Source organism: Danio rerio, chromosome 11 (assembly GCF_052040795.2).
Source record: "Danio rerio strain M-AB ecotype USA chromosome 11, GRCz13ab, whole genome shotgun sequence".
Taxonomy (NCBI): domain Eukaryota; kingdom Metazoa; phylum Chordata; class Actinopteri; order Cypriniformes; family Danionidae; genus Danio; species Danio rerio.
This window is the reverse complement of record NC_141031.1, coordinates 12,106,394-12,129,746: the sequence shown is the minus strand read 5'-3', so window position 1 is coordinate 12,129,746 and position 23,353 is coordinate 12,106,394. Positions and strand designations below refer to the sequence as shown.

The 23,353-nt window shown below is 35.4% G+C and overlaps 2 protein-coding genes across 4 annotated transcripts in view; both read right to left on the bottom strand.

The window, feature by feature from the left end:
- Positions 1-22,822, bottom strand: part of LOC147841679 (uncharacterized) — a 47,823-nt gene extending 25,001 nt beyond the window's left edge. The window contains exons 1-13 of one of the 3 annotated variants that reach the window (XR_015502382.1): positions 21,211-22,822; positions 19,986-20,169; positions 19,221-19,585; positions 19,090-19,140; positions 18,829-18,979; positions 17,799-18,022; positions 17,640-17,690; positions 17,151-17,529; positions 16,636-16,812; positions 16,408-16,496; positions 16,248-16,276; positions 14,935-15,327; positions 13,055-13,601 (exon numbers count right to left, since the gene is read on the bottom strand). Coding sequence is in view for 1 of the 3 variants with exons in the window: in XM_087273351.1 (XP_087129477.1) it covers positions 15,249-15,327; positions 16,248-16,276; positions 16,408-16,496; positions 16,636-16,812; positions 17,151-17,529; positions 17,640-17,690; positions 17,799-18,022; positions 18,829-18,979; positions 19,090-19,140; positions 19,221-19,585; positions 19,986-20,169; positions 21,211-22,728 (3,297 nt within the window). In the remaining 2 variants the exon portion in view is untranslated. Of the gene's footprint in view, positions 1-13,054; positions 13,602-14,283; positions 15,328-16,247; positions 16,277-16,407; positions 16,497-16,635; positions 16,813-17,150; positions 17,530-17,639; positions 17,691-17,798; positions 18,023-18,828; positions 18,980-19,089; positions 19,141-19,220; positions 19,586-19,985; positions 20,170-21,210 lie in introns of those variants that run through there. The other 2 variants (XR_015502381.1, XM_087273351.1) reach the window with 2 other exon arrangements.
- The window catches only part of pla2r1 (phospholipase A2 receptor 1), an 868,273-nt gene that overhangs the window by 101,071 nt on the left and 743,849 nt on the right, over positions 1-23,353 (bottom strand). The window lies entirely within an intron of this gene.

Sequence of the window (23,353 nt, the reverse complement as noted above, 5' to 3'; positions counted from 1 at the left end):
AAGCCCGCTCCGCCCGCCGTGCCATCCATACCTGCTCCTCGCCAAAGGCGCCCACCTACGAGAGCTGCACCGCCCCCGCGCTCGCCAGAGCACGTCGAAGCGTCCCTGGGACAGGTCATCTGGAGAGGAGGGAACTTGCTCTTTCCCCGCTGGAGGGCGGGGCGCCATTTCCAACGGCACCTTTTACTGCCATGAAATGAAAGGGCACTTTTCCACTTCCCCGGAGGTGACAGCCCGAAATCTGCCAGTTTGAGCTCAGCTCTTTAGCTCGTACGTTCGGTGCACTCAGCCAGTGGCTCACGGGCACTGCAGGCCCTGCCAGCCTGGGACGCGCCGCCTCTCAGCTCGCAGGGTCTGCATGCTTCGCCAGCGGCTCACGGGCGCTAAGGGGACTCCCTTCTCCCAGCCCCCAAGCCCCCCCTCCGGAGTCAGGGTGCGGAGCCAGAGCGAATCGCTCTCCTCCAGCTCTTCTGTGGGACCCTCGCGCTCCCCGGATTAGCACACCCGCTCCGCGCTGCCCCTCCGCGGCTACGTCAACGATTGCTGCGATGACGTCATTAGTGAGGGCTCTGCCTGCCTGGTTAGCGCAGGCCAGCCCCTCGCGGTGGCTCATACGCGTGATCAGACTCGGCTACGAACTGCAGTTTTTGAATGGCCTCCCAAGTTCACGGGCGTGTATTCACCAGGGTTAATCCCCTGTCCGCCCCTGTCTTGCGAGAGGAGATTGCTGCCCTCCTGGCGAAGGGTGCAATCGAGCCGGTACCTCCAGCCGAGATGGAGAGCGGGTTTTACAGCCCGTACTTCATTGTACCCAAAAAGAGCGGTGGGTCACGGCCAATCCTAGATCTGCGCGTTTTGAATCGCTGCCTCACAAGCTGTCGTTCAGAATGCTTACGCAGAAGCGCATCCTCTGATGCGTCCGCCCTCAGGATTGGTTTGCAGCCATAGACCTGAAGGACGCGTATTTTTTTATGTCTCCATTTTTCCACGCCACTGTCAGTTCTGCGGTTTGCGTTCGAAGGTCGAGCATGGCAGTACAAGGTCCTCCCCTTCGGGCTCTCTCTGTCTCCGCGGGTCTTCACCAAACTCGCGGAGGGTGCCCTAGCGCCCCTTCGGCTCGCGGGCATCTGCGTACTCAATTCTCTCGACGATTGGCTGATTTTAGCCCACTCTCGGGAGTAATTGACTGCGCACAGAGATGAGGTGCTCCGGCATCTTCACCGATTGGGGTTGCAGGTCACCTGGGAAAAGAGCAAACTCGCCCCGATGCAGAGGATCTCTTTTCTCGGAATGGAGCTGGACTCGGTCACCATGGTAGCGCGCCTCTCCGGAGAGCGCGCTCGCCTGCTGCTGAACTGTTTGAGGGAGCTCGACAGCAAGTTAGTGGTCCCACTGAAATATTTTCAGAGGCTCCTGGGGCATATGGCTTCCGCTGCGGCTGTCACGCCGCTCGGATTGCTCCATATGAGACCACTTCAGCACTGGCTTCAAGATCGAGTTCCGAGACGCGCATGGCATGCGGGCACACACCGAGTCTCTGTTACTGCGCTGTGTCGCCGCACCCTCAGCCCCTGGAACGACCCCTCGTTCCTGCAGGCCGGTGTGCCTCTGGGACAGGCATCCAGTCATGTTGTTGTTTCGACAGATGCTTCCAGCACAGGCTGGGGAGCCGTGTGTCGCGGGCATGCAGCTGCGGGCCTATGGGTAGGTGCCCAGCTGCATTGGCATATCAATCGCATAGAGCTGTTGGCAGTGTTTCTTGCTCTCCGCCGTTTTTCTCCAGTGCTGGAGCAGCAACACGTGCTGGTCAGGACGGACAGTACGGCGGCGGCGGCGTATATCAACCGCATGGGGGGTATGCGCTCTCGCCGCATGTCTCAGCTCGCCCGCCGTCTGCTCCTCTGGAGTCACCCGCAGCTAAAGTCGCTGCGCGCCATTCACATCCCAGGTATGCTCAACCGTGCAGCCGATGTGCTCTCACGGCAGCAGATTCACTCTGGAGAATGGAGACTCCACCCCGAGTCTGTCCAGCTGATATGGGCGCGATTCGGGGAGGCCCAGATCGATCGGTTTGCTTCCCCCGAGAACGCTCATTGCCAGTTGTTTTACTCCCTGACCGAGGGCTCTCTCGACACGGATGCACTAGCCCACAGCTGGCCTCGGGGCAAGTATGCGTTTCCCCCAGTGAGCCTGATCGCGCAGTTACTGTGCAAGGTCAGAGAGGACGAGGAACAGGTTCTGTTAGTTGCGCCCCTCTGGCCCAACCGGACCTGGATATCAGAGCTCTCCCTCCTCGCGACGGCCCTCCCATGGCAGATCCCTTTGAGAGAGGACCTACTTTCTCAGGGACAAGGCACCGTCTGGCACCCTCGTTCCGATCTCTGGAACCTCCACGTGTGGTCCATAGACGCGAGGAAGACTTAGGTAACCTGCCGCCCGCGGTGGTTGATACCATCACTCAGGCTAGAGCCCCCTCTACGAGGCGCGCCTACGCCCTGAAGTGGAGTCTATACACTGAGTGGTGTGTCTCTTGCAGAGAAGACCCCCGATCTTGCCAGATCAGTGTTGTGCTCTCTTTCCTTCAAGAGAAGCTGGACAGTAGGCTGTCGCCCTCCACTCTCAAGGTTTACGTTGCCTCCATCTTCGCTCACCATGACGCGGTGGCTGGCGGCACCATGGGAAAGCATAACCTCATGATCCGGTTCCTCAGAGGCGCTCGGCGAATTATCCAACTCGCCCCCCTCTTACGCCCTCTTCGGATCTCGCCCTCGTTCTCACGAGCCTGCGATTTGATCCCTTCGAGCCACTTGATACAGTATCTTTAAGATTTCTGTCCCTGAAGACAGCTCTGCTGGTCGCGTTGGCCTCCATTAAGAGGGTCGGGGACCTGGAGGCATTTTCGGTCAGTGATTCGTGCCTGGAATTCGGGCCGGAATTTTCTCACGTTATCCTGAGACCCCGCCCGGGTTATGTGCCCAAAGTTCCTACCACTTCCTTTAGAGATCAGGTAGTAACCCTGCAAGTGCTGCCCCCGGAGGAGGCAGACCCAGCCCTGTCCTTACTTTGTCCAGTTCTCGCTCTGCGCATTTGTGTGGACCGTACTCAGAACTTTAGATCTTCTGAGCAGCTCTTTGTCTGTTATGGCAGACGGCAGCAGGGAAGTGCCGTGTCTAAACAACGTTTATCCCACTGGATTGTGGAGGCCATTCATGTGCTTATTTGAGCAGAGGTCAGCCGCGCCCCCCGGGAGTGCGTGCGCACTCCACTCGGAGCGTTGCATCCTCTTGGGCGTGTGCGCGCGGCGCTTCTTTAACAGACATTTGTAGAGCTGCGGGCTGGGCGACACCCAACACATTTGCAAGATTTTATAATCTGCGAGTGGAGCCGGTTTCCTCAAGGGTGTTAGGGACCTTTGGTGATTGAGGAAACAACTAGGTAGGTGTTGTACACGCTTGCGGTGCCTTTTTTTCCCTAAGACGGAGAGATGTGCACCCTCCTGTCTGTCAGTAAATTTCCCCATTCGGTAAGCCCTGCAGACTCCTCCGAGGCCCCCAGCACTGACTCAGCGGAGGAGTCACTTGCTGGCCCACTACGTTGTAGGTCTGCCCGCTGGTCAGCCCCTGTCTTGGGTATAGGTGCCTACTATGGCCGATCCCCGCTGGTGATTCCCATATGCTTTTCCGCCACGGTTAAGTTCCCCCCCCTGGGTTGACCCGTGCTTTCCCTATCTGCTAACCACCTTCTTATGCGCACTCCCCCTTCTCAGGGTTAATCCATATGTAATTCCATTTGTTTCCCCTATTTGGTGCGGATGGTCTCCGCAGCGTCCTCCCTACTGGGATGGCACGCTTCCCAACGTACTGTCGTATATTCCTAGAATTATCTAGACGCTAGCGACTCCCAAAAAAATATACCTATTCCGTAAATTTCTTTTGAAGTGGGATAAGTTAGGGCCAAGGGCACGTTTTAGGACCGCGCCTCTCATGATCTGGGTGCGTCACGCTTGCCTGACCGCTCTCTCATGATGGGTGTTGGTAAGGTGCAGTCATTGTGGCGCTTTCAATGGGCTCCCATACGTGGATTTAGAACATCAAATCCACTTATAGTGCTGGAGTTCCCCCCGAAGGGGAACGTTCGAGGTTACTAAAGTAACCCTTCGTTCTCCGCGGAGGGGAACAGAAGCACTATACTCCGTCGCCATAATGACTGTCCCTTAGCTGTTAAAAGTCTCTTCAGCTTAAAAAAGATAGCGTCTGCTGGCGCCAGGTGTGCTTATATGCACAGTTAATTAAGCCTATGCATTACACCTGCGCAGGCTTGCGCTGCCAATTCATTCTTAATTGGCCCGTTCAATACTCTTTCAGACGAGTAGCTTCTGAACCGAATCTCCCATACGTGGATTTAGAACATCAAATCCACTTATAGTGCTTCCGTTCCCCTCCTCGGGGAATGAAGGGTTACTTTAGTAACCTCGAACGTTACTTTAGTAACCAGAGCATTCCCCTTCAGATGGTATTATAATATAATATAAAATATTAAAATATATTAGAATACAATATAATACATACTGTTTATAATATTAAATGATCTTATTAATGTATGTGGATAATATCTATGATTAAAATATTAAGTAAATGACATTTATATAACTTTTTAACCTAAATAAACCTCACTAATAATATTAAATTTTTGATTAACTAATAATAAATAGTAATATTTATAAGCTCATTTGTGTTTTTATTTTCGATAAATGATGCCTGAATAAAAGCACACTAGACATATCAAAGCCCACCTCTCCCACCCAATTGCCTTTATTAAACATTTCTTTATGTTTTAGGCAATTGTAATACATCTCAAAATTGTTTATGATAATGTTTATTACATGCTGTTCATAAAAATATTAAATGATCATATGAATGTATTTGGATAATAATAATAATAATTTATTATAATATTAAGTAAATGACATTTAATTTTTCATATTTTTTTCTTTTTTGTTTTTAACCTCACCTCCTGTCCAGTAACATTTAATAAAGATCCTTTGTATATGTTTTTGTCTTTTATGTGTTTATAACAAAATATAATTGAATATATTTATCATCATATATATTAAATATAATACTATATTTATGTTTTATACTGCAGGTTAACTGTTTATGAGCTCATTTGTGTTTTACTTTATTTTTAATATTGTTGATATTTTATATTATTATTATTTTATAATATTAATTAATAATAAACAGTAATATTTATAAGCTCATTTGTGTTTTACTTTATTTTTATTTGTGATAAATAATGCCTGAATAAAAGCACACTAGACATTATAAAGCCCACCTCTCCCACCCAGTTGCCTTTATGAAACATTTCTTTATGTTTTAGGCAACTGTAATACATCTCAAAATTGTTTATGATAATGTTTATTACATGTTGTTCATAATAATATTAAATAATTGTATTAATGTATTTGGATAATAATCATTACTTATTATATAATCATTACTTATTATATACAAGTAATATATATATAAGTAATATAATTAATATTAATAATAAGTAATATTAAGTAATGACTTAAATTTTTCATGGTTTCTTTATTATTTTTTAACCTCACCTCACCCTAACCTCACTGTCCAATAACATTTAATAAAGATCCTTTATATATCTCATTGTCTTTTATGTGTTTATAATAAAATATTTAATATACATATCATAATATATATTAAATACAATAATATATTTATGTATTATACTGCAGGTTAACTGTTTATGCACTCATTTTTGTTTTACTTTATTTTGATATTTTATATTTTTATATTTAATATTAATAATTATTAATAAAAAGTAATAGTTATAGGATAATTTCTGTTTTACATAAATTTTATTGTTTTTAATGTTATACATTATGAATTTATTTATTTATTGAGGATGTAAAAACACAAATGAGAACTAAGCATTATGGTCACTTAGTTGTGTATGCAGTTGCTGTTTTAACCTTTATGTGTGCAACTTCATCTAAAATACCTTTATATTATAATAAGAATGACTCAATATAGATTATTAGAACACAAGATTGATCATTTAGTCTGTCCTGTGATATTTCACTAGACATTATAAAGCCCACCTCTCCCGCCCAATAATATTTTAAATATTTATGTAAAAATAAATTATAATTAGCGTATTGTAGCTTATATTACTCAAATCAATAACAATAATATGAAACATTTATGAGCATGATTACATCTCTTTTAATAATAGTTATTTATTGAATTATAATATATTACTGTATTTATTTGCTATTTATTTCTTTATTACGGTTTTACATTAGATCGATTATATTTGTTTATGGTTTTTCACAGAATTATATGAACTAAATAGTGTTGTCAAACCATTAGTGTATCCAAAACAAAAGTTCATATTTGTGAAATATATGTGTGTGTTTGTGTGTGTGTGTGTGTGTGTGTACTGTGTATTTCTGTGTATCTAGTTGAAGTCAGTTATTAGCCCTCCTAAATTATTAGCGCTTCTGTGTATTTTTGTCATTAATTTCTGTTTAACACATTTCTAAACAGTTTTGATAACTCATTTCTAATAACTGATTTCTTTTATTTTGTCATGATGACGATAAATAATATTTTGCTAGATATTGTTCACGATACTATCCAGCTTAAAGTGACATTTAAAGGCCTAATTAGGGAAGTCCTTGTATAAAGATTGTTTGTTCTGTAGACAATCGAAAATATATTTCTTAAAGGAGCTAATAACATTGACCTTAAAATGTTTTAAAAAGATGTAAAAACTGCTTTTATTACAGTTGAAATATTACCAATAATTCTACAGAACAAAAAATATAAGAAATACTGTGAAAATTTTCTAGTTCTATTAATCATAATTTGCTAAATATTTGAAAAAGGAAAAAACAATTCACAGGAGGGCGAATAATTCTGACTTCAACTGTGTGTGTGTGTGTGTGTGTGTGTGTGTACTGTATACGCTAATGTATTATCAAATACAAACTGGTATCTCGGATGCTATTAATAGTGATTAATGGTTTGACAGCTCTAGTACTGAACAAATATAGTGTCATTTTAACTAGTACCAGTGTGGAACATCATTTGATAAGCTTACTTTTTACATTTACTTTTCAACAACACAAACATATATGTATGTAAAAATATAGTAACACCCCAATATTTGATGTACTTCGTGTCATAAAGACACATAAAACTCTCACCTGTGACAGGCACACTCAGAATGTCTGAATAAAAGTACACTAGACATTATAAAGCCCACCTCTCCCACCCAATTGCCTTTATTAAACATTTCTTTATGTTTAGTCAATTTTAATACACATTAAATGGTTTATTATACTTATAATATAATATAATATAATATAATATAATATAATATAATATAATACATATTGTTCATAATATTAAATGATCATATTAATGTGGAAAACAATTATGATTATAATGTTTAGAAAATTACATTTATATAAATTATTACCTCAAAAAACTTCACCTCCTGTCCAATAACATTTAATAAAGATCCTTTACATATCCCTTCGTCATTTGTGTATTAATAATAAAATATCATTTATATATTTATTATAATATATATTAAACTCAATAATGTATTTATGTATTATACTGCAGGTTAACTGTTTATAAGATCATTTGTGTTTTACTGTGTTGTTTTATTTATTAATATTTTATTTCCATTTATTCATATTCCTTTGGCTTAGTCCCTTTATTTATCAAAGGGCCACAGTGGAATGAACCGCTACCTTATCCAGCATGTGTTTTACACAGAGGATGCCCTTCCAGCTGCAACCCAGAACAGGGAAAAAATATTTAATATTATTATTAATAATAAATAGTAATATTTATAAGATCATTTGTGTATTACTTTAATTTAATTTTTAATAAATGATGCCTGAATAAAAGTACACTAGACATTATAAAGCCCACCTCTCCCACCCAATTGCCTTTATTGAACATTTCTTTATGTTTTAGGCAATTGTAATACATCTCAAAATTGTTTATTAAAATGTTTACTACATGTTGTTCATAAAAATATGAAATTATTATATCAATGTATTTGGATAATAACCATTTATTCTAATATTAGGTATTGACATTAAATTTTTCTTTTTTATTATTATTTTATAACCTCACCTCCTGTACAATAGCTTTTTGTTTTAGTATTATTTTATATTATTGATTAATAATAAATAGTAATGTTTATAAGCTCATTTGTTTAACTTTATTTTTTTATATTATTAACATTATTAATAATAAATAGTAATAAGTTAATTTGTTTTCATTTATTTTATACATTTTTAATAGTTTATATTAATAATTAATAATAAATAGTAATTTTTATAAGCTCACTTGTGTATTTATTTTTAATAAAAGATGCCTGAGTAAAAGTACACTAGACATTATAAAGCCCACCTCTCCCACCCAATTGCCTTTATTAAACATTTCTTTATGTTTTAGGTAATTGTAATACATCTCAAAATAGTTTATGATAATGTTTATTACATGTTGTTCATAATAATATTAAATGATCATATTAATGTATTTGGATAATAATCATTTTTTATAATATTAAGTATTGACATTTAATTTTTCTCTATTATTATTATTTTTTAACCTCACCTCCTGTCCAATAGCTTTTAGTATTATTATTAAAGCACAGTAAAAGCAAGATGAGGCATCCTTTTTAAGCTGAAGAGACTGATACCTACAGCTAAGAAACAATCATTATGTTGATGCAATATAGCATTTCTGTTCCCCGAGGGTTACTTTAGTAACCAGAGCATATTTAGTATAGTTTATATTATAGTATATTTTATAATATAATATAAAATATTAAAATATATTAGAATATAATATAATACATATTGTTTATAATATTAAATGATCTTATTAATGTATGCGGATAATATCTATGATTATAATATTAAGTAAATGACATTTATATAACTTTTTAACCTAAAAAAAAAAAACTCCAGTCCAACAACATTTAATAAAGATCCTTTATATTTCTCTTTTTCTTTTATGAATTTATAACAAAATGTAATTTATATATTTATTACAATATTTTTTAAATTCAATAATATATGTATGTATTATACAGCAGGTTAACGGTTTCTGAGCTCATTTTTGTTTTGCTGTATTTTTTTTATTAATAGTATTTTATTTTCATTCATTAATTTTCCTTTGGCTTAGTCCTTTTATTTATCAGGGGTCACCACAGCAGAATGAACCGCAAACTTATCCAGCATATGTTTTTACACAGCTGATGCCCTTCCAGCTGCAACCCAGTACTGGGAAACAAATTGTTATAATATTAACTAATAATAAATAGTAATATTTATAAGCTCATTTGTGTTTTTATTTTCAATTAATGATGCCTGAATAAAAGTACACTAGACATTATAAAGCCCACCTCTCCCACCCAATTGCCTTTATTAAACATTTCTTTATGTTTTAGGCAATTGTAATACATCTCAAAATTGTTTATGATAATGTTTATTACATGTTGTTTATAATAAAATTAAATGATCATATGAATGTATTTGGATAATAATAATAATTTATTATAATATTAAGTAAATTACATTTAAATTTTCATATTCTTTTTCTTTATTTTCTCCTGTCCAATAACATTTAATAAAGATCCTTTATACATATTTTTGTCTTTTATGTGTTTATAACAAAATAATTTAATATATTTATCGTCATATATATTAAATATAATACTATATTTATGTTTTATACTGCAGGTTAACTGTTTATGAGCTCATTTGTGTTTTACTTTATTTTTGATATTGTTGATATTTTATATTATTATTATTTTATAATATTAATTAATAATAAACAGTAATATTTATAAGCTCATTTGTGTTTTACTTTATTTTTATTTGTGATAAATAATGCCTGAATAAAAGTACACTAGACATTATAAAGCCCACCTCTCCCACCCAATTGCCTTTATGAAACATTTCTTTATGTTTTAGGCAACTGTAATACATCTCAAAATTGTTTATGATAATGTTTATTACATGTTGTTCATAATAATATTAAATAATCATATTAATGTATTTGGATAATAATCATTACTTATTATATAATCATTACTTATTATATACAAGTAATATATATATATATGTAATATATATAAGTAATGACTTAAATTTTTCATGTTTTCTTTATTATTTTTTAGACTCACCTCACCCTAACCTCACTGTCCAATAACATTTAATAAAGATCCTTTATATATCTCATTGTGTTTTATGTATTTATAATAAAATATTTAATATACATATCATAATATATATTAAATACAATAATATATTTATGTATTATATTGCAGGTTAACTGTTTATGAGCTTATTTTTGTTTTACTTTCTTTGATACTTAATTTTTTTATATTTTTTATTATTAATTATTAATTAAAAGTAATAGTTATAGGATCATTTCTGTTTTACGTTAATTTTATTGCTTTTAATGTTATACATTATGATTTTATTTATTTATTAAGGATGTAAAAATACAAATAGGAACTAAGCATTATGGTCACTTAGTTGTGTATGCAGTTGCTGTTTTAACCACTATGTGTGCAACTTCATCTAAAACACCTTTATATTATAATAAGAATGACTCAATATAGATTATTAGAACACAAGATTGATCATTTAGTCTGTGTTGTGATATTTCACTAGACATTATAAAGCCCACCTCTCCCGCCCAAAAATATTTTAAATATTTGTAAAACTAAATTATAATAATATTAATATAATAATATAATAATAATGATAATATTATGTATTAATAATAATAAAGCATATTGTAGCTTATATTACTCATATTATGAATAATAATATGAAACATTTATGAGCATGATTACATCTCTTTTAATAATAGTTATTTATCTAATTATAATATATTACTGTATTTATTTGCTATTTATGTCTTTATAATGGTTTTATATCAAATCAATTATATTTTTGTTTATGGTTTTTTACAGAAATATATGAACTGAATAGTGCTGTCAAACCATTAGTGTATCCAAAACAAAAGTTCATATTTGTGAAATATTTGTGTGTGTACTGTGTATTTCTGTGTATCTAGTTGAAGTCAGTTATTAGTTATTATCCTGAATTATTGCACTTCTGTGTATTTTTGTCATTAATTTCTGTTTTTTTAACACATATATAAAAATATTAATTTTGATAACTCATTTCTCATAACTGATTTATTTTATCTTTGTCATGATGACAGTAAATAATATTTGACTAGATATTGTTCAAGATACTATCCAGCTTAAAGTGACATTTAAAGGCCTAATTAGGTTAATTAGGGAAGTCATTGCATAAAGATGGTTTGTTCTGAAAAAAAAAACTTATATTTATTTTATATTTTTAAATACATTTCCTAATTAAACATCATTTGCGACACACAAAGAAAAAAAAAGTACAGGAAGGTGAATAACTCTGACTTCAACTGTGTGTGTGTGTGTGTGTGTGTGTGTGTGTGTGTGTGTGTGTGTGTGTGTGTGTGTGTGTGTGTGTGTGTGTGTGTGTGTGTGTGTGTGTGTGTGTGTGTGTGTGTGTGTGTTTGTTTGTGTGTGTGTGTGTGTGTGTCTGTGTGTGTGTGTGTACTGTATACGCTAATATATTATCAAATACAAACTGTTATCTTGGATTCTATTAATAGTGATTAATGGTTTGACAGCTCTAGTACTGAACAAATATAGTGTCATTTTAACTAGTACCAGTGTGGAACATCATTTGATAAGCTTACTTTTTACATTTACTTTTAAACAACACAAACATATGTATAAAAAATATAGTAACACCAGAATATTTGATGTATTTTGTGTCATAAAGACACATAAAATAGTTAAATATACATCACAAATGACACAAAAAGGTGTAACAATACATTGACACACTACACTTTTGCAAAAGCACATTGTCTGATTAACCTGTTTAAAAGCAAAGCACGAAACCTTTAAAGAGCCATGAAACTCTAAAGAATTGTGGTTGAGATTTTAACAATTATTTTAAGTCAAGTTCACTTATTATTGTGACGCACACTTCATAGATGCACAATGTGTTTTAAAGATATGGAGTGACTGTAAGAAAGTGTCTGGTGCAAAAGTGCAAACACTGGTGCAAGTGTCGGATAAAGAGTCAGAGATGAAAGAGTGTGTTATCTACAGGTGGTTTGTTACGCCTAATCACCTGTGAGACACTCAGAATGTCTGAATAAAAGTACACTAGACATTATAAAGCCCACCTCTCCCCCCCAATTGCCTTTTTAAAACATTTCTTTATGTTTCAGGCAATTGTAATAGACAATAAATTGTTTATTATACTTATAATTACATATTATATGTTACATATTGTTTATTATAATATTAAATGATCATATTTTTGTATTTGGTAATAACTATTTATTATAATATTAAGTTATGACATTTAAATATATTTTTCTTTTTCTTTTCTTTTTTTTAACCTTGCCTCCTGTCCAATAACATTTAATAAAAATCCTTATATCGTTTGTGTATTTGTTTAATATATTTACTATTTAATACATATAGTAGTAAATATATATAAAAATAAATTTTTTTATTTAATACTGCAGGTTAAATGTGTTTATATATAGTTAACTTTAACTGTTAAATGCTTGCTACTAAATTGGTTAAAGTTATTAGTAACTAATAAAGTTTTGGTAACTAATAACTTTTCTAAATTTGATTGTAAAGCAATAATGTGCACCTTTTGTCATTATCAGCTAAACTTGAATTCAATTATTTGACATAAACTTGAATTAAATCAAACTGAATTATTATTACATACAGTATATAATGAGAATAAAACAATAATGTATGAAAAACTTTATATACTGTATAATAATCATTTATAATTAATATATATATTTATTGCATGAATTCCTTATATTCTTATATCTATTTAATATTTTAATTAGACATTACTTTATCATGTACACTTTCAATAAATGACAGAAACAGTTATTTTGATTTAATTTGCTTTGTATTGAACAAATTCAGTGTTGTAAATGTAGAACTTGGAGCTGTGATGCTTTTAGCTGTGTCGTTGTCTCGCCTCATCAGAAATATAATAAAGTAGGGAGCTTTCATGACCCTTTAAGAGGCGCGTCAATGGAGCGAAGACTATGGAGTGAATTTTGTGCCAAAAAATCCAGTATTTTGAAAAGAATCACTTGACTTGCTTGTGAAAACCCAGTAACGTATTGTAAAGGTAGAATAGTAAACATGCTTCACATATCCATTACCACATTTCACAGACACAGTCCACCCTACTGGATTTTGGCCCCTGAACAAACACCAGATCTAGTGCATACAGCTGCGACCTGTCTGTTGCGGATGCGAGACAGTGGCCCTCTTCTGAGATTCTCTTCACCCGATTCACTCCAGACACATCCAGGTGGATTTCTCACTGGCGCATTCAGACAGATTTCTCGCGAGTGCGGATGCGCCACTTTCCTCCTTCAGGACAGCAGATGACGCTATGGGTCAGTTTACGTCAGTCTCCAAGAGGAAGCCTGAAACCTGGGCTTAAACTTCAGCATTTTTAATTAAATAAAACATCTAATAATAATAATAATACTAATAAACTATAATAATATAATAATAAACACTATAATAATAATAATAATAATAATAATAATAAAAAAAAATACATACAATAATAATAATAATAATAATAATAATATAATAAACACTATAATAATAATAATAATAATAATATAATAATAAATAAATAAACACATCAATAATAATAATACTAATAATACTAATAATATTAATAATAATAAACACATCGATAATAATAATAAAATAATAATAATAATAATAATAATAATAATAATAATAATAATAAATAAACACATCAATAATAATAATAATAATAATAATAATAATAATAATAATAATAATAATAATAATAATAAACTTTTATTTAGGATTCAGCTAATTATAAAACATTTAGCTAAAGTAATAAAACATTTAATTTTCAGTCTATATTTATATACACAATTATTAGTTTAGCATTTTTAAAAATAAATTTAATAATTCTAAAATAATAATTAATAGATATGTTAAAACTAGGGAATATGAAATTAATATTATATTACGTAAAACACTACAGCAAACAGGTGAGTTTCTGCCTTTTCACCAGTTTATTGAAACATTATTACACTTAAAAGCGCCAGCTAATACATTTTTCATTATAATAAAACATTTAATAAGCTAATTCTTAATTTTTACTTCATATTTTTATGCATAATTAGTAGCTAAAGGTTAGGTAGATTTTTTTTTCTTATTTAAATAATTATTTTAATCATATATTAATCATCTTGGGAATATTATATTAAGATTATATTACGCCAATTAGGTTATTGCAACATTTTAACACATTTTATCAGCCCTCCACGACGAGTTTAATCGGGAAATCAAACATTTACATCTAACCACAAACACATTAAGTAATTAGTTATACTGTCCTACATTAGTGATTATGTTTAAAGCAAAAGAACATATGTCATATCTATCTACATTATAATATTTCATTTAATAGAAGAGCGGGTTAATTTTTCGCAATAATGTAGAATATATAGAAATAATGATAATATTACAGCCTCGTAACTGCAGATTTTATACTAACCGTTTACATTAACGTCTAAATGATCGATATATTATGTTAAGTAGATACAGTAAGACAGAAACTCATCTGTTCACCGATCATTTTATTTTAGTCAGCTGTAGTTTAGGCATGGGTTTCAGGCTTCCTCTAGGAGAGTAACGTAGACTGACCCATAGCGCCATCTACTGTCTTGTTGAAAGAAATGGCGCAACCGCATTTGCAAGAAAATCCGCCTGAATGCACTAGTGGGAGAATCCACCCGATTGCATCTGAGGAAATCGGGTAGAGAGTCTCAGAGGAGAGCAACTGCCTCAAACTCGTAATGGACAGGTATACAGCTGTATTTTTCTGTGAAATGTGATTGTATTCGTGAAGCACCACTGAGTTTTGCTTTGTTAGCGAGTCGAGTGAGTCTTCGCAAAATGCTGGATTTGTTTGTAAAATATTGGCACAAAATTCACTCCATACCTGTTGGCCCCATGAGTTGCATCCAAGAACAGTAGCTTTCAGCGCTGAAGATAAAAAGATGATACTTATCCAGCGATACTTATCCTACTTTGATTCCCTTCGGTGTTTCCCTCTCGTTCTCATGTAGTGGCCTGATCTTCCTCTGCTGTGCAGCATTTCTGGGTACAGAGCAAACAGGGTGAACATTTACAACAATCAAGCATAGTGTTAGTTCAGACAGGTGAAGTCTAGAAAGGTTACAGTTGTGAATATACATTAACGATAATTATTTATATTAGTTGAACAATATGATTACTGTACAAAAATAATTACATTACTGTGAGGGTAGGTGTTAATAAAATACAATTAATGGGTCATTTAAGAAGTGATTTAAATAATTCTAGTTTATTTCCAGCTGCAGCTGTATCCCTGAACAACAACCGTTCAGACGGGATACGTCTACACCCTGTAATAACTGAAGATCGGGCAGGGTGAGGGGATGCATGAGGAAGTGGACATTTTTTGCCATAAAAATACTACCAATTGCATGAGTCTGATGCTGAATGTGTGAGAGTTGGCAGCCCTGGTTCAAAGTATTCAAATTTACATGTTAATCAGCCTCTTGTTTCTGACATTTGCATTAACTCATAACTAATCATATAAAATATAGATAATCATAATTAGTTGGTTTGCATGATTTTGGGTTCTGTTCGTTTACCCCATGGGTCGGGTGCAAATCACACAGGGGACTGACCCATACCTGCCAACACTCCTTTTCCAGCGAGTCTCACGTTTTTTCAGACCCGCCATGTAATTTCTCCAGGAAAACTCCTGTAATTCCCTCATCCAGACACCCTTACACCCTTCAGACAAATCTTGGCAGGTGTGGACTAATTCCCTTATTTTAATGCTTGATACACCCTGAAGAAAGTCAACACGAGATGTAATGAATGGTCAGCCCCTTAAACAGTGAGAAATAGTTTGCTTTGATCTGTATCTTAAATAAAATGAATAATTAAAATAACGACAAACCAAAACTTGTCGATCCCACCAGATAATTGGGTGTAGAGGGAACTATGAAACTGTGGTGATATTTTACCTCTTTGGCAAGCTGCTACATTTGGTGACCTGAAAAGAAAATACAGAAATTAGGTCTAATGTCTACATTACACTTGGATTTATTCTGATGTTAGAGTGAATTATGTACTTATAAAACAAACACATAAAAAAGATGAAATGTGAATATTTCTTCAAAATACCTTAAACCATGGATGATGCGGGATGTCTTCTAAACTGATCCGCTTAGATGGATCTTGTTGCAGGAGGCAGCACATCAGATCACAACAGTCTGCAGAAAAGAGAGAAAGAGGAATTTTAAACTTGACGTCTTACAGTTGTCCTTGTATGAAGCTGTAAGCTTTAAACTTGTGAGTGATTCAGAAATATAATTGATTTTTGTTGTGATGAATTTTTTTGTTGCAACTCACCATGTGACAAGCGAGAACTGGACCAACAGCTTGAATTCATCCGCAGCAAAATCCTGGATCGTGGAAGGCGTCCACACAGCAGTACATATAACAGGATTCCCAATGACCACACAGTGGCAGGTTTCCCATGGTACCGTCTCATCATGTTAAACTCAGGAGGGGAATACTGTCTCGTCCCTGAAGAGAAGAGAGATTATGTTGAAGAGAAGAGAGATTATGCTGAAATACTACCACAGGTTTTCACTGTATACATTAGCATGTTTTGTGGTTATTACAACATGCTTTAAAGCATTAGTTTCCCCAAAACATTATTTCTGTTATTAATTCCTGCAATATTACTCCAATATCACTTGATTAGCTAATCGAAATGTTTTAAATTCCTAATCGATTTTGATTAAACACACAGCCCTAGTAATTAACAGAACTTTCAGTTTTGGTTGATCTAACCCTTACTGTCACTTGTCATTAGAATTGAAGTTCAAAACTGTTTGAAATTTGCATCATAATACACATACCACTGTAGTGATGATACGCAGAATCCTTCAGGAGGTCCCCGCACCCAAAGTCAATCAGTTTGACCCGGAGTGTTTGTGGGTTGATCAGCAGGTTCTCCAGCTTTATGTCACGGTGAAAGACTCCGCGAGCACAGCACACTTGAGCGGCCCGTATCGTCTGCCCCATGATAACCCGTGCTTTGGTTTCATTGAGGAATCCTCCAGAGCGTTTAACATAGACGCTCAGATCTTCACAGGGTGTGGAAAGTTCCAAAACCAAGATGTAGTGGCCAGGATAGTCCTCCCAGTCCAGGAGCCGAATGATCTCTGGAACCCTGGGGCTCTTATTAACCATGAGCATCAGGGCAACCTCTAATGGAACAGGTGCAAAATGTCTCGGCTAGAAGAAAGGTCATTAAGGATTGTTAGATGAAGGTCCTTTCCCATATGTGGATACACTGGACAATCTTTTAATTTAGTTACATGTAAATGTTTGAAAAATATGCTTACAATATTGATGTACTGCATGGTCGCCCACTTCTTGATGAACTTTACTGCCACCTGAACAACAAAACAAATTATTTAATTGTAAACAAGATCAGAAGCACTAAGAGGAATCAAAATGGATAGTGAGATAAAACATTTTGCTCTGTGAAAAAGCAATGATACCTTTCTGCCATCGTGTATGCGGGTCCCTTTATAGACTCTTCCAAATCCTCCCTGGCCAATCATTCTCTTTAATACAAACCCCCTCAACCTTTTCTGTCCATTTCTAGCAGGGCCCTGATATATTGGCAGAGTACACTGTTTCATCGATGACAAGGCAGACACCATCTCAACAGTAATCGGTTGTAGCAGGTTCTTTTCTTGCGGTGCAGTTGTTGATTTTGCATCTGTATTGAAAAAAAAAAAAAAACAATGCCCTGGATTAAAAATCTTATAAAGGAAATAATCAAATCTCACTCCACCCTTTTATCCCACAGTCAATCACATTACATCATTAGTTAGACGGCCATCTCCATTTCATTTCAATATACTGTAATTAACCACACAAGAAATATTTTCCTTCACCTTGAAAAGCATTTAAAAGCATTAATTTCATTACACAGGAAAATACCATCTCAATTATCATTATTTACTTATTCATGTCTACGTTAATGCATAAAATTCTGACAGTCCAAAACATTAAAAATACATTTTGATCTCATTATTTGCATCATTACATATTCAAAATCCATGATACACAATATTATAGCTAAACAACAAGACATTAAAGAAACACAGAAAGGTCCAAATTTACCTTAAAATCTGTGGACATTTTTCTAATGCTAATAAATAACACATGATTACAAAAGAGACACATTCCCCAAGTCCTCTCCTCAATATTTAGGTCAATTGTTTATTTTTAAAGTATATTTCTGGCCTTTCAACTGACTCCCTGGTGCTGATGGTATACTTTAATGGGAATTATTCACCCGCACTCTGTCAGAACTTCAATCATTTCTGATTCTTTAGATTTAGTCATTTAGCAGATGCTTTTGAGAGTCAAAGATTGAACTAAAGATCTGGATTAAAAACTTGATCATTGCCCTAAAATTCAACTAGATTTTTGTTTTAATATGTTTCTTATGATTCTTAGTTCAAGACACAAGACAAACCAGTTGCACATTATCATAACATGTGGCATGATGTGGCACACCTTTCCACGATGAGGCACGCTTCAGGACCATAATGTAGTAATCGGGCTTGTCCTGCCAGTCCAGCAGCTTAAACTTCTGTGGAACTGTTGGGTCCTTTTTAGGCATGAGTAACCTGGCCACCTCTAATGGAACGGGTGCAAAATGTCCAGGCTAGAAGAAAAATCATTTTAAGGATTGTTAGATTTTCATTTCCCCAATATGGATGAATATACTGGACAAACTCTTTTATTTACATGTAAATATCTGAAATAGATGCTTACAATGTTGATGTACTGCATGCTCCTGCGTTTTCTGGTGAATTTTACTGCCACCTGAACAACAAAACAAAACATTTCATATGATTGTAAACAAGATGAAAGACATTTCTTGGACCTGAAATGAATATTCATACCTTAAGGCCATCTCGTCTGCGTTTCCCTTCATAGACGGTGCCAAATGTTCCATGGACAACCATTCTTATTAATTCAAACCCATTCAAAATGTTTTGTCCATTTCCAGCAGGTCCAGCGGGTCTTAGATGTACTGGCACAGCAGGCTGCTTTACCGACTGAGCGGACACCATCTCAACGCTAATCGGTTGTAGCAGTTTGTCTTCTCTGTTCTGGGTCCAGAGAAGTACAAAATCTATATTGCCTGTCATCCTCATGTTTCTCGCTGGCTCATCATCTGTACTGGAACTGGATACTGATGTTGCACTTTGATCGGTATCATACAGCCCAGAGCTGTTGGACTTTCCTGCAATTGTTGATATTGTTCCTGTGGTAAACAAACAAAAAAAAACAACATCATGGATTAACAATCTGATAAAGGACTAAATCAAACTTATCATCTTTATATAATGCATGAAGGTGTCGACATTTTTCGTATGATTTTGGGTTCTGTTCGTTTTCCCTCATGGGTGGGGTGCGAATCACAAAAATTAAAAACTGCTTTTATCCTAGTCAAAATAAAACAAATAAGACTTTCTCCAGAAGAAAAAATATTATCAGACATACTGTGAAAATTTCCTTGCTCTGTTAAACATAATTCGGGAAATATTTAAAAAAGAAAAAAATAATCAAATGGGGGTTAATAATTCTGCCATCAACTGTACTTTTTAATATATGTAAATAAAAATCACCTCTTGAACAGAAATTAAAAACAAAAAGCTTCTCACCGTTGCTCTGTTGACTCAAGTTGGCTTCACGGCAAACCCGTGGTGATGGACACTCCAAGATAATGGTGTAATAATCAGGCAGATCCTGCCAGTCCAGCAGCTGAATGGTCTTTGGACCTCTGAGGCTCTTATTAACAAGGGCTAATAGACCGACTTCTAATGGAAGGGCTACAGGATGACCAGGCTAGAAAAGAAAAAAAAATGTTAGTCCATTTTAATCCAAATTATTTACATTTTCAGTTTAAAAAGATGGCTTTCACACTGCTTAATCATCATTCTGTACTCCTTTTTAACTAAAGGTAAAAGTACAATTTAGCATTTATTGCTCGTACTATGGAAGTCAATGGATACAAGTATTCAGTATTCTTTCAACAAAAGAAACTCAAAAAGATTTGGAACCACCTGATGGTGAATGCATGATGGATGAACTATCCTTTTAATTTGAATAATTTTGAAAAAAATAAATCAACATTAAATTGAACTTTCTCATGCAAGTCGTCAAATTGACAAAATATTTATTCAAATATAAGTGAACTGTTAGCGTTTCCTAAAAATGTTTGTGTCAGTAAATATATCAAGTTTGCTTCTATCTAGGAATTCTGTCAGTATAGTCAAAGTTACATTTCTAAAGTCTTTTTCTCAGAGTTACAGTGCTCAGCATAATTGAGTACACCCCATTTTGAATATTTTATTCATTTTTCAGTGAATATGGGCAATGTATTTTGGTGCATTTAAGCAAAACAATCAAATTTAAGCAAAATATTGCAAAAATTACAACCCAATTTCAACCAAATTTTTAAATATTTTTTGCTTCTCTTGATTTTTCCTCATATTTTAATTTGTATTTAATACTTTTCTATGACACATAAATTTGGGTGTACTAATTTTGGATTGTTATCATAAGTTATTTTGTTAGATAAGCTCCAGATTTGACTTCAGTACAGACTAATCTAATGTACATGCACAAATATAATATTGTCTAGCTTCCTATAAAAATATGAATTTAAAAGAGGATTGTGAAGGGTGTATTTATATAAGCTGAGCACTGTACATACAGTATATAATAAATGCATCAAAACCACAATGAAACTATTTGTTATGTGTATTATAATGTATGTGAAATTCTAGGATTCCCTTTAAATGGTTTAGATTATGACCCAGGTTATCAATGACAAGTGTGAAAAGCCATACTGTGTGGGGGGAAAAGAAGCTTTGGTTTACTTACCACTATGCATGTCACCTCCCAAAACTTTCTTACAACTTTCACTGCCACCTTGAGGTTATCGGTCATACGCCTGCCCTCGTAGATGGTGTCAGATCCTCTCCTACAGAGAATTCTTCTGACTTCATACCGCCTCAGAATATCACTGGTTGGACTGTGGTGTGCTTGAACCGAAACAGAATGGCTGGAAGAACTCTGGACATCCATTAATTCAATTGTTGGACTGGAGTAAAAAGTGGTCAGCTTTTTAAAGCTCTCCAACATTCTCCACATTTCCGGATGCTCAACAGAACTTTCTTCCTTCTTTCTTTTACTGTTCGGCCCACTATCAAAATACTCATCCTTTCTCCTTTTCCTCAGAGACACTATAACAGAACTGTCTTCCGGCTTCCTTTTTCTGTTCGGCCTCCTATCAAAATACTCTGATTTTCTCCTTTTTCTTAAAGGCTCTTCAACAAAACTCTCCTCTCTCTTTCTTGTTCTGTTCGGCCTCCAATCAAAATACATTCTCCTTTTTCTTTCTGGTCCCTCATCAAAACCCTCCTCCCTTTTCCTCTTTGTCTCTGACCCCATATCAACATCCTCTATCTTTCTAGAAGACTCTTCAAAATAAATCTCTTCCCTTTTTCTTTTACTTTTTAACCCCCCATCAAAATAGTGATCCTCTTTCCTTTTTCTGAGAGGCTCTTCACCAAAAATCTCACCCCTCTTTCTTTTTCTGGGTTGCCTCCTATTTAAACACTCTAAATATTCATATTTTCTCCTTTTCCTCTCGGGTCCCTCTTCAAATATATCCTCCATTTTCCTTTTTCTCTTAAACCCCTTAATAAAATACTCTGTCCTGCTTATCTTTGTCGGAGGCTCTTCAGCAGAACTCTCTTCCCACTTTCTTTTTCTGCTTAGCCTCCTAATAGGCAAACTAGAAAAAGACAAACTGTCTTCCCCATTCATTTTTCTCTCAGAACCCTTAAAAAGCTGTTTCATTCTCTTTCTTGGAGGCTCTTCAGCAGAAATCTCCTCCATCTTTCGTTTCCTGTTTGGCCTCCTATCTAAATACTCATATTTTCTTCTTTTTCTCTCTGGTCCCTCATCAAGACCGTCCTCTATTTTCCTCTTTCTCTCACACCCCTTAAAAAACTCTTTCATTCTCTTTCTTGGAGGCTCTTCAGCAGAAATCTCCTCCATCTTTCTTTTCCTGTTTGGCCTCCTATCTAAATACTCATATTTTCTTCTTTTTCTCTCTGGTCCCTCATCAAGACCGTCCTCTATTTTCCTCTTTCTCTCACACCCCTTAAACAACTCTTTCATTCTCTTTCTTGGAGGCTCTTCAGCAGAAATCTCCTCCATCTTTCGTTTCCTGCCTGGCCTCCTATCCAAACACTCGTCCTCTCTCCTACTCTTCTCATATCCCTCACCGACACAAACGGGCTGAAACGCAGCCTCGTTCGTGCCGGGTATTGGGGGTGTACGGAAACCATACACCTGATAGCTTTGAGAACTCCGTTTTCGCTCCATAGACATGTTTTACAGCTCTACAACTGAACAAATAATGATGCGCGTGTAGAAAATTCAGAGCTAGAGAAGCACTACGTCATGTGCTGCATGTGTTCCAGACATTCTATTTCTTGCGTCATCGGAGCTGAGGTAAACCGGGCTGCGCTTGTTTTCATTCAAATAGCCTCGCACTTTGACAGCACTATATATTTATTAATAGTAGAATCTGTATATATTTTGATTACATATTATTTATATTATAATGAAATGGTAAAAAATGTTATGATAAATGGAAACAAACTAATACACAGACATATCGTCAGTTTTTTTTGTTGTGCATATTCGGCCATATTGTTATTTACTGCGTGCTATACTGCCATTCGGCCATATTGCGTGCATTTACTGTTTTTGCTTCATAATTTAGCTCGCACGCAAAGATGTTTCATCCAATATATTATAGAGGAATATAAATGTAATCACGGTGTCATAATTAGTTGTTATTGCTACTTTGTAAATAATGAAAAGAGGCCATTGTTTTTAATTTTTAATTTTTTTTTTTCAAATTTTAAAGCGGTCTTAAGTTTTTAATTTCACTTGATATGACCATGCTCAATCCAGCTGGGGGCGCTGTTGGCACAGAAACAATAACAGG